Below are 14,090 nucleotides of genomic sequence, written 5' to 3' on the forward strand. Positions count from 1 at the left end.
GCGGGAAAGCATACATATGACCGGCGGGCTGGAACTTCGAGCTTGGATTGCTTGTGGGCATTCCCATACATGCTTCGATACGAGCTCACCAAAGGCCCGTGGTTGATCCACTACGGCGAGCAGGATGGGACCGCGACTTCCCTCGTTAACATGGCCGTCGGCGAGTGGGGGCCGCGAGTGCTGGGGCGGAATGTACTCGTGCCGCCGCGAGCTGAGCGATAAGAAGCTCGTAAGTGTCTGAGCACTAGGGCGCCATCGCCGGCCGCCATGCTCCGGGCCATCCTTCCTGCTTGTCGCACTTGGTTGTGATGGTTCGCACGGTGAGAAGATGCAGGCCTCGCAGCAGAGCTAGCTTCTGGAGATTGACAGTCTTCTCTGAACCGTGATACGCCAAAATTTTGAGAGTCACAGGATTTGAGGCCGCTTTCTTGGATTCACTTTTGCCAACTGCCGACGACGAAATCTCTTCTTCTTCTTCCTCCTCCTACGACAAACAACAAAAGCACCGAAGCAGCGAGCAGGCCTCCCCCCCGCACAAGCGCTCGCTCTCTGAGGCCATGTCCTGAAGATCCTCTCCCCCCCAATGCCTCCCACGGTGTTAGACCGCTTGTGGCTACTACTACGCCGCGCCATCTCTCCGAAGTGCAGCCTTCAGACCTGCCTGCTCGTGCACCAACAATGCTCTTTCTTGCAACCGCGAGCGTCAATGCCTCGGCGGCGTCGCCAATCTTGGCGATGTACGTAGCCCTTGGCCTTGTGGCCCCCATCTGCCAAGAGGGAACGTCACCCGTGGTACACGTGCATGCACTTACATACCTAACTGGCAGCCCTTGTTAAGGCTTGAGCCGCGTAGATCCGAAAAGGCGCGCGCGGGCGGCTGGACACGCGAATGATCGCCCGGCGGCGGCGGCGGCTATCGTCCACCGGTTTTGTTTGGTGTTGAGTTCTGATGATAGGGGATAGGAAGGAAGGCCGGGGCTCTGATAGCGTGGGTGATTGAGCGCGGGCGCGCGGCAGGCGGTATCACTGCGCCGCCAGCGTTAGGGCCCCGGGCGATGACAAGAGGTGCGGCGGTGATGTCTGCTGCCTGACATTTTCGTTTCGTGGCATTGGGGTCGAGACGCGAGTGCCTTGAGCGCGTTCGCTCCGCGCGCTACGAGGCCCATGGTTGCCAGACTCCATGTCATGTCATCGCCTTGCCGGGCTTATCGAAGCGTTCAGCAGGCACAAGAGGCCGAAGTGTAGAGCCTGCGGTGGATTCACGCGTCACGACCTTCACTCGAGTGCGCACAGTTTGCGGTTCAGAACAGGAATCATGAATTGTATCGACTGAATTTTGTGATTTATTTTTCCCCTCGCCTCCTATCCTTGATTATTTCCTCCACCGTCTCAGAAGCGCTGTACGTAAATGACATGACTGCAGCGGCGAAAGCCCGAAAATCTTGAGAGTGGCGACAGCCTGTTGGAGGCTGAGGACAGCTGGTCGACGGATGTTGTGATGGTGCGAGCGGCGCTCCGGGAAACAATGAATGTGCCATCCGGCTACTCGGGAACATGGGCCCTTTGCAGTTCCATGGTCCCAATCACGAAGCTGTTCACGGTCAGGTACTGCAAAGACTTAGCCAAGTCTTTTCGAAGCACGAACAGCTTCGTGATTGGGACCACATCGTTATACCGGACGGTGACCTTCTTGATGAGCATTGCCTGCGTAATGTCCCGGAAGCGCTGAGAAACAAAGCAATTCTTCTTGAGCTCCTCTTTACCACCGGTTTCTTTGAGGACGAGTTCAAGGACTTCGGTCGGAAGGTTGCAGATGGCCCCGAACTCGTCCTCGGTGGCAAAGAGGAGCTCAAGAAGCAGTAAGTGTAGTGGTACTGGCTGCATCAAAAAAGTCAGCATCAGGCTCGGAACACAGGGCTCATCATGTCTGGGTGAGGTGGACTTACCTTGCGCCAGAAGGCGCTGGCGGATGTTGAGTATGGCAGGGACTGCCAGCCCTGTGGGTGCGAGCGGGCCGGCAGTCCTGCGAGGTGGCTCGTGGCCCCGGCATCGATGGCCAGGGCCAAGCCTGGTGTGGCTGGCTGCCGCTTGGGCAGCAGCCCAGACTGCAAAGTTGTGTCAGTTTCAGTGGGCCAAAGAGCACCGGCGCTGGAAAAGGTTGACTCACATTTAGGCCTCGTGTGGATTTCCACCACTTCAAGTGGTTTGCCCTGGTGTTGTGGCCGAGCCCGGTTTCAGTGGAGCTGATTTTGGCGTGCTCTGGAGTTGTGTCGAAACCGGGCCCGGCCAGAGCGCTTGCTCGCGAGGGAGCAGAGAGCGCCACTGCGACATGTGTCAGCGCATCGCTCGATGTGATGGTCGGCTTCAGCAAAAGTTTACTCACCAATGGGCGTGGAGAGGCGCGCGCCGCCCACAGTGGTGGTGAACCTCAGGGAACTAAATGAGGGTGTTAGTTGTAGATCTTCCGAAGCAGGAAACTCAAGCAGATCAAAGGATGCGACGGTACTTACCCACTGTGAGCGGCGCGCGCTTTTGCGTCTTTTCTGCCGAAGGGCAGATCACCGGACTGCATGCGTCAGTGAGCGCGCATCAAGACAAGGCGATGAGGGAGTGACTTACAGGTTGGGTAGAGCAGGGCCTTGCCCTGGTGGGCAAATGCCTCGCCTTGGAGGCCAAGGCGCAGCTCGTGTTGGGTTGAAGTTGTGGGGAGTGGTTGTTGAGGAGGAGAGGAAAGAAAGAGAGGGTGAGGGCGGGCGAGGCGGTTTAAGTATGCGACGACGCGCGCACGGGCACCCATGCGGGCAGCTGCCAGCAGATCCTGAGCCTCCGCCCCGTGCCTCAGCACTGCTAGCTATTGTTTGAAGATGCCACCTGGTCACGCGCTGGAACCGTGTGCGCTCGGGCTGACCGTAACGGTCACGGGCGCCAACGACAGTGCTGCAGCGCTGCAGCCCCTGCCGCAAGGGTAAAAACCCGTCCGGCCTGCTGACAAGCTCTCCCCCGGGCCAGTACGAGGCGTGCGGTATTGCACGTGAGGAGATTGACGGCGATGACTACGCTCTCCTCGTCCAGCGCCGCCGGCCCGTATGCCGCTAGGAATCCGTCTCCACGACCTGCGGCTAGGCTACCACGCGAGCCGGGGAGCTTGCCTGACCGCGCAAAGATGTCCGGCTCAGGCAACAGAACATTCGCTCGCTACCATGTTGGCTGAGTTTACCGCCGGCCGCTCGACTGTGTGCGCCTTTGCCATGGCTGTCATGTTCCATCTTCTCAGTCAAGTGACGCAATTCTCTCAAGCGCTTTTTACACCCGCCGCCTTAGTATCTGCAGCATCATCTTGAGAATGTTGGCGACTCAGTCAGGCTCATTCTCAGAATCTACCTCCGCTTGGCACTGATGGAATCCATGGGACACCGTGCGCTTCAAACGGGGACTGAAGAAACAGTGAATCAGACACGTGCACTAGGAAACTCGGTGGAGCAGCACTGATCATGCGAGACTTTGTCATTCTGTTCTTGCTTTGTTCTCAATGACTCCCCTGATGACATACTTTGATGAAAAATGAAAATGAAAAAAATAACACCAAGCAAGCCACCACCACCAACAGCTTGTCCGGGATGCGCTCTGCGCCTCCATACAAGGCAGAGTACTGCCCACTGCCTTTGCCCTTCACAACCACCGCCCACTTTTCCACCCTTCCATGTGTGCCAAGAATGTATTCATCTCCAATGAGGATTGGTGTAGTACGTGGCGCGAGGAGTGGGAGCCGATGGTGCTGCTCGTATTTCGAGCCGGAGGAGGTGTGCTCAGCACGTACGGGGTCCCTGGATCCGCCATCTCGTTGGTACTTGGGGTGGAAGGCGGGAGGAATGAAACCGGCATGAAGATGCCGCCTTGTCGCTTTCGCTGACGAGAGGGTGGAAGGCTGGGTGAGAAGAATGATCAGCAAGGAACATCAGGGGCCACGGAACAAGGGGAGATAAGACAGGACGGACTCACAAGGGTCGAGCCCCCAGGCTTGCCTTTTCGGCGGGAGCGAATGCGATCTCATGGCGATTTGAGGAGGAGTGGCACATTCCATCGCTACGTTGGCGTTGTTCTTTCCGTAGGCCTTGTCAGCTGTTGAATTCAGAAACGGTACTCAAGGGAAGAGAGCACTCACTTTGCCCGAAGCAGGAAGAATCTGTATCATGTTCGCGTAGCACACCAGGGGGAGACGAGGGCGAGGAGGCCATGGGGCCGCTCAGCCCGCCTTTTGCAACAGTCAGCTTGAGTCTCATCAACGGCAGAGAGGGTGACTGCTTACCCGACGATGCCGGGGAGCCCGTCACACCCGCAATCGCGGGCGTGGGGAAGGAGGGCTCCCTCCTGTGAAGGAAATGTCAGCAATGGCCTGCAAAGGATGGGAGAGATGGAGTCAGAACGTACAGCTGCCGAGGCATCGTCGGGCGGGGCGACGGCGCAGAAGAGGCGGGGCGACAGCGCAAAAGGGGCGACAGCCCACAAGGGGCGACGGCGCAAAAGAGGCGCGCAAAAGGGGCGCCTCAGGAGGAGACCGAAGGGCAAGGCGTGGAGTGGAGAGTTGGTTAAGGAGAGAGGAGAGGGGAGATGCGGGTGACGCGCGCTTTAAACGTTGAGAGCTGTGGGAGGGCAGTGCCTTCTCGGCTGGGTACGGGCAGGAGGGCGATGGTCAGGCTTGCGTCATGGCAGGCAGCAGCGGCCGCGCTGGCCAATCGACTCTGCGGCGGAGGTCAGCGAGTGGAAGGCTGACGACATGGTGGGTCCACCTGTCTGGATGGCGAAGGTGCGCTTGCGGCCATCCCGGGCTGCGGAAGGGCGCTCCTTCATGATGGCAAGCATTGTCCGGTCATGGCTGCCCCCAGGTAAACAGTGACTGAGCAGATGCAATGGCGATGTATGCGCTATCTGCGGCGTCTGAAGGAGGGGGTTCAATGGTTGTGACACGCTCTGGGGTACCACCCATCCTCGAGCTATCCGAAACTGCGAGCTCTACCATTTACTTCAAAAGAATGCAAAGACGGCTCAACTTTGGAGACAAAGAAGGATTTCATGTTACTCTAGGGCCGGGGGTCCTGGCGGTGAGAGCCAGAGTACATAGAGCCATCGTACCCACGCCAGCGCCGATCAGGTACTTGAGTTCTCGAAGAGTGACTGCGAAGGATCCTATCTGCATTCCCTGCTGGCGATTTGCGGAGATCGCGTCAGAATCCTTCCCCTCAAGGTGCATGAAGGTTCTCTTCCTCCACCCAGAATCCTGTGATCCCATGTGTTCGGGTGTCTCCCACTGCCCTTTGCCAGCTGTCAGGAAGCGTTGTATCATCCGGGGGGCAGGGTGCATCCATACTGTTGCACGCTCCACATTCATGTCCGTACAGAGCTTCGTCAAGATGTCTTCAGGGAAGAGAGAGACTTCCTAGCTCCCAACGTCCGCGTCTCCGTTGATGTGTGAGAAACCGCTGGTAATTTAGGCGACAACATTGGAGACATGCACTATGCTGTGAGGGAGAGAAAGCCGTCACTGCTTCCTATCGAATGTCTCCGTGTCATCTGCTCATATCTCTGTTCACGGAGTCTGGCCATGCGACGTGTAGTCACTATCACTGCAGTCAACATACAAGGATCTCAGACTCCAGTACATGCTGTCCCAACGTAGTCGTCGTCGCTGTCTAGGAGTAGATGCCTGGACACGTGGCGGGGTGTAGGAAGCAAGCCCGCCGCCGCTCGACTGGTTCCATCGGTATCTGGGGGCTTGTAGAAAGGTCGTGTAGTCTGCGCAAAGCTCAGCTGGGAGCGCCTGGGAGGATCTGTATGAGAACGGATAAGAAGACACTGCGGAGGAAGCGGTTAGTTGAGCGTACTGTGCTGGTAAATAGAGTCTCTGATAAATGAATTACCTTGTCGCACTTCCGATAGCCCCAGCGCTTAGTGGTATCTGTGGTCATCTTGGCTCTCTGCAATCTTGTCTCTGGTAATGGTTTCGGCGCCGGGAAGAGTGGCACAGCTCTCTTTGCAAGTGCCATACGACCCTCGACCCACCGAACAGAGTATCGTTGAGCCGGCCGGAAGGAGTTCTGGTAACAAGGGAAGCTGTGCCAAGGTACAGATGTTCTGGTCGTGTAGAGTACCAGAGGAAGACGCGGGGGGGCGTGAGAAACGAGCGCTCGGAAGAGGGCGCGAAGCTGTCACACACTGGTGTGCATAGGGTGCGCTGTTAGCAAATGACCAAGCCGGGCGTACTCAATGGAACAGGGATGGTCTCAGGCAAAAACCGTAGCGGAGTGCTCATGCGACCGCAAGTCAGCCCGCACCTGAGCGCGCCATGAGAGGTAATGCGGTGCACGAAGGAAACACGTGGAAGAGGCTCTGAGAAGCGAAGCGGCGGGTCGGCCGTATAAGGGTGGCGTCCATATCTCTTTGACGAGCTGCTGGCGTTCATGGGGGTGGGAAACGGAGTAGGACGAGGAGGGCAAAGCGCTGGGCCGGCGGGCGGCAGCCTACGCCTTAGGGCACCCCGCCCTGTGAAGCCGCCGCAATGGCGCAGCAGCTGTCAGCCAGCGATTCGTTAGTGGGCCGCCAGTCCATGTCTGACAGAAAGCTTGATTCATCCCCCTTACAACCATGCCAACCATCGTCGAAACCCCGGGCAATTGCTTCGATGTGGCTACCCTCCAGCGGTGCGCAGTCCGCATTCACCGACACAAGTCCAATCTACAGGAAGCAAACAGACATGCTTGCTCTCGCCTGTATCGTGAGCCTTACGCTCGGCACTTCCACCAATGACTGGCAACAAGCACAAATTCATTTCTCCTTATCCAGTACCCAAGCCCATTATGCGACCTCCTCAATCTTCATGCACTGTAGTCCAGCCTTCAAGCACCTCCCTGGTCAGGCTTGCCGCGGGTGATTGCGAACTTATAGCCATTCCACTCCATCCCCGGAATTTCCATTTGCCCTGGTCGCCACGTAATGACAATCAGAAAACTCGTTGTGCGAGTTGCCGTTGAACTTTAGCTTGTCAAGAATCCACATCTTCGACCCTCCTGCACCGCTGTGTCCACCATCACAGCGGCGCTGTCATCTCGGCTGGAGTGGCCAAAGGCCTCGTCTCTCTAGGATTACGACGGCAATCGCCAGGGAAACGGATACAGCTTCTGACTTCCGGACCTGTGCAACACATCAGCAAGGCATACCTCTGAGGGAGCGCTGAAAGAAAAAACGCATCGATTCGCCTTACTGTGGCTGCAGGACAAAGACCATTGATCGGCCCCTCCCAGCTCTCAGCACTTGCACGGCGGTACTGACCTGCAGAGGCTACGAACTCCCTTGATGCAGCTGGCTGTCACTCCTCGAAGTGGGCGGAAGAGGCGTGCCGACAGAGCAGTACTCTGGGGGAGTACAGGTCCGGCCCGCCAGCGCGCCTCTCATCCATGGAAAAAAGAGCACAGTGTGCAGTTATGCATCACAGATCTTGCGAGGTATAGTCCGCCTGCTCAACCTGGCCGCGGCAGCAGTGACTGAGTTGGCGATACCTTCAGCCCATCGGTCCGTACGGGTCGCCTGGCGTGCAGCGCTGACAGAGAGCAGTGTGTTGGCTGGTAATCTGATCTCGGGTGTACTCAAGCTCGTCGAAACAGAAAAGATATCCGTGAAGAATATGTGAGGAGAAGTATGGGACGGGAGACACCTGGCGCTCGTTAGTTCGTTTGGCTGCTCAAGCTAGGCTGTAGGTTTGCGTGGACATACTGGGAGAACAATGGCCATTAGCTAAGCTGTAGGCTCTAGCTGGAGATATGCTGGTCGTTTGCATCCGGGAATACTGATGGATCGAGCGCGCGCTGCTGGGAAGGACGAGAGCCAGGCAGGTATGTCAGCTTGAATCCTTCGTGTATGGCGGTGCTTTGACCAGCGCCTACCAGATGGTTCTTGCAGCCAGCTCTGTAAAGGTGCTTTGATGAAGGTAGCAGAGGCCGTCCGCTGTGGGGGCGGGGGTGTGTGGTAAAGGTGACGGGAGCATGGCGGTCGCCGAGGGCCAAGGATCGCAATCGCCGGCGGCAGCCCGGGCTCGCCGCGACCATCCTACCCTCGCAGCGCACCCAACTCCTTCGCGGCTCCAGCCTGCACATGATTCGCCATCCAAAACACGCCACGATGCATTGAGACAGAGGAAATGCGCCGGAGTGTCCCATCAGCGAACACTTACTCAGCGGCGACATTTCTCCAATTTCTGCTCGACCAAGGGTATCTTTCACGCCATTCATCCTCTCAAATGCGAGTCTATCCTTCATGACTGTCTCTAACCCCTTGAGAAGAGTGTAGAAAAATCCTCTGCAGCCCAAAAGCGCAAAGCTGCCCTTATTCTCCTTCAGGCGCCGCCGTCCCACTGCGACAATCCGCTTGCGACCCAATTTCTCGCCGCCGCGCAGATAGCACTCCCCTCCAGACCCTTACCGCCAGCCCTCTCCCTTCAATGCTTCGCCATAGCAGGTCCTGCGCCCGCATGTCCTCACCTCGGAGCTTCTCGACATCAGCGCCATCCTACACGTACCCTCTACACCGCCCGGCATGAAAGTGTGACGGAACAGCTGGAGAGAGCGAAGGAAGCTCTGGTGGCACAAAGTGAGGAGATTTTGGCTGAAGAAATGAATGCAGCGGGCCATCACATCAGACTAAGGGGCCAAAGCTGGTGCTATATCGGTCTCGAGCGGTTCTGGGTCGAAGCGGTGCTTGACAGTGACCAGTTCACGCAACAGGCAGCGCAACAGAAGAAGAGAAGCTCGCTAGCAATGTAGCTATATGGATAATCATACAGGCAGTTGGCGACCCATGTCCTCTCCGGTGCCATTGCGAGTTGTCACTCGATCGAACCTGTCTACTCCAAATGCCCCTCAACGTGAACGCGCACCAGCTCCCCTGTTTCTACCCACCCCAGCTGCAACAGCACGTCTTCCAAGCAGAAACGGTATGGAACTTTCAATAAGGTGGTACCAACATGATACCGCTTTGCCACCACTCACAGCGTTTTGTAGAACAAGCAGCGCTAGAGTGGCAGATCTGAACCCCTGATAGGTGGCCAGTGTGGTTTGGTCACATGGCAGGATGAGCTGCCAGCAAGGAAGCGTATCATCCGTCTCTCTTGCCCTGCAAGAACGCTGCAGCCTGGCGTTTGGTTCAAGCTCGCGGAAGTAGCGGCTGCGCACCTGCCCGGATGCCTCTACGGGCCTGCACGGCCGTGACCTCTGAAGTGATCGGCAGCGCGCCATGTCCCACCTTCGGCCGAGGGCCCGTCGTGCTTGCCACAGTCGCGTCGAAGGACGGTGACGTGACCGCGCTGTCTGCTGCTGCCTACCTGCCGAAGGCAAGTACGCTCGCGCCTTCAAAAGCCCCTCCGTCCGCCACCTTTCCTCCTCATCCTCTCCACTCCACACCTCCACAACTGCACGCCCGTCCTCCTACGCCGGCGGTTGTTTTCCTCTATTGTTATCATATTCTTATTTTTCCATCTTGTGAGTTGAACCCCCCTGCTTGAACTCCCCTTCTGAAGCACGATGCTAACAGCCTGCTACGTCAGATACCTCCTCCACCGATCATTTTGCGGGTTGGGGGCACCTTCCCACAGAGAATCGGCTGGGTGGGTGCCTCCAAACCCAACCTCACATCTGTGGTGGTGAATACCCTATTTTTATCTTCGTGAGTCCAATCCTCCGTCCCGTTTCCTCCCGCACTTTATCCAGTGGCTCTGCTGACACTTCCTCGCCTTTCCAGCCATCGGCAGCTCTGGCCCATGGTGGGCTGCCCATGTCGGCCCGTTCGCACACCAGCAACAGGTTCGGTCTTCGTCCGCCGCCGCCCAGCCAGAACGGGCAGCAGAGATTCCTGCCACTTCTGGACCTCCCAGCGGTCAATGTCCGCCTGACGGACTCACCGACAACTGCGCCGGAGAAGACACCCACGGCGTGTCGCCAGAGAGCGCGCGTTACAACATCTCACGCGGCCCAAGCCGCCCCATGCCTGCCGTCTATCGCAGAGGTTCTGCAACGCCTCCCAGAACTGTCGAACGATGTGTATGTTCACTGGAATCTTTCATGTCTGTTCAGTTACTGATGCATTGCAGGAGTTCGGCTGCTACTACGTTGGCTGAGCCCGGCATGGACGACGAGGAAGTCCTGTTGCATTCCAGCCATTCCCCCCTTCCAATCTCGACTTTCATCTCCGCTGCCCCAGCACGGGGTAAGAGAGCATACTGTCTGGCAAGAGGATGGACCACGCCCTGGCCCGTCTGTCGAACCTTGCCCGGGACGATCACGAGCAAGACCGAGGCATGAGCGTCGAACAGCACTACACCCACCGCTTGGACGCCGTCGTTGGACAAGAAGGAGGTCGTCGACATGGTCACGGGAGTCCTGGCTGAAGATGGTAGCCAGTGGTGTTCATCGAGGGATGAAAGTTGCTGGGATGATGTTGAGGATCACAGGGTCAGAGTTGCTGATACTTGCTGATTGATACGAAAGGACATGTATACGACAGAATTCTAGAGTGATTTCGTTCATGTACCTCATCGTCTGACACTTGTGCTCTTGGAAATGCTTGCTCACGCGTGAAATGCAGCTTGCAGATGACGAACTTACTTGACTTGTCCTTGAAGCACTGTCCGTGAACGAATGAGTTGTCGCTGGTTCCATCAGTCACTCGACATTGTGTTTCACTGCTGCCGCTCGTGGGGTCGGCGTCGAGTGTGGACCAGGTGCCATGGCGCATTTGAGATTTTCGGATGCGCACGAGCAATGGTGCTTCCGAGAGGCACCCTGGGCTGGCAGAGGCACATCCGTTGCGCCATAGTGTGGCCTCGTGTCAGTGGGCTGATTTCCTCGGCGTAGAGCCATGCTCAAGCCCTCTCGGGAAGGGTTGGGCGTCCAGCTGCGCACGAAGGCAGAGGGCACCAGACCTCGCGCCCAGTGTTCGACGGCCGTACTGCCAGGGTCCAGCCGCGACGCCGCCCGGCACCCAGCACGTGAGGGCGCCCGTCCGTTGCCCTCCTGACCGGCCACCGGGCCCCACCCGTTCCGTTTGCTTCCCTTTCCTTCCACCGACCTCTCGATTAGGCTTAGCCGGGGCCGTTGCCATGCCAAAGGGACATCCTTTCCCAGGGTCCAGCCTGCTGCCACATCGTCCGTGCGTCCGATCTGCCTTGTATATAAACCCTTCCGCTCCTCGACCTCCCTTTCTTCTTCAGCTCTCATTGCCTTTTGGCTCTGATCAAGTGTAGTAACTGTTCTTTCTCTTTTAATCTCGAGAATGCCCCTACGGGGGCCAGATTACTCTTGCTTGTTTTTTGAACCCGCCTCTGGGGCTGCTGGGCTCCGCTCATCTTCAGAGGCACGGTGTCGCCCGTATTGCACTGTCTCGGGCTGACGCGAACTCCTCGAGTTCCTCTTTTTCGTTGAGCGATCCTGCCTTGAGCAGGGCCTTGAGGAAGAAGATTAAGACAAGAAGTGAGCGCAAGGCCGGCGGCAGCGGCTCCTGCGGTGATGGCGACTTGAGCAGCGTGTGCGTGATGGTCGCTCTTTGCGTTTTCGTTCTGCGCTCCTTGAGGGAGAAGATTAGGTTAAGAAGTGAGTGAGCGCAAGGCCGGCGGCAGCAGCGGCTCCTGCGGTGGTGGCGGACTCGAGCAGCGTGCGCGCGACGGTCGCTCTCTGCTTCTCGTTCTGCGCTCGCGGTGTAGAGGCAGCTGCCACGATCGTGAGGGCGAGCGTCAGCGGCGGCGCAGAAGCCGCTTGGTGTTGAGTTTGGTGGGCTGCGGCGCTCGTCGCCCGCTCGCGCTGGGTCGCGTCAAGACCGCCGCACCACGCAGTATCTGTAGGCTCGACGCTGGCGCCCTTTGGAGCGGAGGTGAGCGCGTTAGAACTGCGATGCTCGGCGTGGTGTTAAGACGCGCATCTTTGCCATGCGGCCGAGGGCTGTCCGCTCGCTCGCCCGCTCGCAAGCGCCTGAGACGCGCTCACTTTCCCAGCTCCGTCTCGCGTCACTCTCGACTGGCACCATCTTGTCGCGTACTCCTCTGAGCGACCCTTCCTCGCTGTCGCGTGCAATGCGGCCCTCTCGATGCGCCCATTGCTGGCACTTTCGGCGTGCGACAGCGCAACGGCGGACGAGCTCAGCCACGCCTCCCACCGCCAGCTTCGGGCGACACCCGCGGGTCACCTCACAAGATCTCTTCAACTGCCCTCCAAGAGATAGGCTACAGGAAGCGGACATTGATTCCACGACGATGCCCGCTCGCCGAGAATCTGAACGGCCTCCGCTGCAGCTCTACCTTTTCTTCTCTTAAAACCCCCTTCGGAATCAGACAACGCGCTTCACGATTCGGACTGCAGACAGCACTCCTCTCCAGAGAAAGCTCTGATCGCATTCATCGCGCTGTCGCACGCTAGCCCTGGACTGCGATTCTTGCCGGCGCATTGCGGGCGAGCGCCGCGCTCTTCGTACGCTGCGTCAGCAAGCTGACCCACTCCCACATCGCCAAAGGTTGTTGGCGGAAAACGCTTTGGCGTGCTTCCTTTCGCTGACAGCTGCTCAACCAGAAAGTTCTCGAAAGCTACCGTACTTCACGACTGTCCGATTTCATCGCCTTGTCCTACCTCAAACGCGCCACTGTCGAAGGTTTCTTTTTGGTATTCCACAACGGCGAGCAGACAACAAGAAGCATGGGCCAGCGCATTTTCGATCTTGCCAGTATGTGGGGGACACAGAGCACAACACGGAAGCGTTGTGGAGACGGCATATGGGACCGGGGTTGAACATGGGGCAGGTCAATTGAGCGGAACCGCCAGTCGGCGTTGCGTTGCATTCAACATCCACACGTAGCACTACAGACATACCACGACTCGTTCCACGCTGCTCGTATGAGCGAGTCCACCGCCATATCGGGTAGCTTTGATCGCGCTGCATGGCCTCTGCCATTCCCATCGTTCTGTCTGCCACAAGTTCGCGCCACGAAGCTGACTGAGAACCCGTTGGTAGAATGCCCATTGGCCCCGATGTAGCTCCACCGTTCAAGACCTGACCTGGCGTACGGGCGCTCCACCCCATCCGCACGGGAGGATTTAGCGAATAGTACCTTGCGATCATGTGAGAAGGCGCAGTCGAAGCTACGGTGAACGGCGATACGGCAGTATGATTTTCACCCGGGGGCGGTGGCACGCTGGCTATGTGTTTGATCCTTTGCCATGTCGCTCGCTTGCCTCTCGCGCCGTGGTGCTGCGGGCAGTCCCGCTTCGCCCTGCGTCGCCCCGCCCCGCCGTCAGCGTTCGTCTGCGAGAAGCTGGCGTATAACGCGACGGTGCCCCGGGTTGGCGAAGCGAAAACTGCGCGTTGGGGGGAACAGGCCCTGCCTGCAGCACCGTCGCCGACGTCTTGCAAAATCAAGAGCTTTGCATTTTTTGCGGGGAAACAGACTGACCTGGGTTGCCGTGTCTGACCCTTCTGGCCTTGGGCGAGCAAGGGACGACGACCATCCGCCCCGAAAGGGTGAGCTCGCCGCTCTGTTGGAGCTTGGAGCTGCTAGCTTCTCCAGGCTCAAGCTCCCCTTCGTTGCAACCAACTTGTAGAGAATGGACAAAAGCTTGTAGTGGGGCTCAAGGATGGGTTCTCCACGGCTTCTACTTTCCATGAGCTCGGAGGATTCGCGGTTGGGAATAAATGTGGACGGGAAGTAGTAGGCTCGGAGGTCCTAGCCGTCGGCTAGTGGTTTCATCTTGTGCGTGGGGGGCGTTGTTTCTGTGTGGGGAGGTGGAAATTTTGGCTTGGGTTGTAGTGTCAAGAGACGGAGATGCTGGGGCGGCACGGCGGGTAGCCTTGCAAGGCTAGCCGGCGCTAAGCTGGATGGGGCAACTAGTCTGAGAGCCTGAGAGGCGTATGGTAGCTGAATACAAAGGACGTCAAGGCTTTTCAACGCAGGAATAACGGAGAAGGTAGGATGCTCGATGGCCGCACTCTGCGATCAATACGTAGAGACTCGTAGTAGGGGTCGTAGAGACATGCTTGATAGGCCATTGCTCCACTTCGTACCTTCT

At 57.9% G+C, this 14,090-nt stretch overlaps 1 protein-coding gene across 1 annotated transcript; it reads right to left on the reverse strand.

Annotated features, from left to right (window-relative positions):
* Positions 1-1,542: 1,542 nt before the first annotated feature.
* On the reverse strand, positions 1,543-2,572 carry SLS55_001697 (uncharacterized protein; the record flags this gene model as incomplete). The annotated part of the gene is made up of 3 exons (XM_066773187.1): positions 1,543-1,878; positions 1,947-1,962; positions 2,511-2,572. 3 exons carry the CDS (start codon positions 2,570-2,572, stop codon positions 1,543-1,545), a joined length of 414 nt encoding a protein of 137 aa, XP_066635754.1.
* Between the last annotated feature and the right edge of the window lie 11,518 nt (positions 2,573-14,090).

Source organism: Diplodia seriata (assembly GCF_021436955.1).
Source record: "Diplodia seriata strain FDS-637 chromosome Unknown scaffold_2, whole genome shotgun sequence".
NCBI classification, from domain to species: domain Eukaryota; kingdom Fungi; phylum Ascomycota; class Dothideomycetes; order Botryosphaeriales; family Botryosphaeriaceae; genus Diplodia; species Diplodia seriata.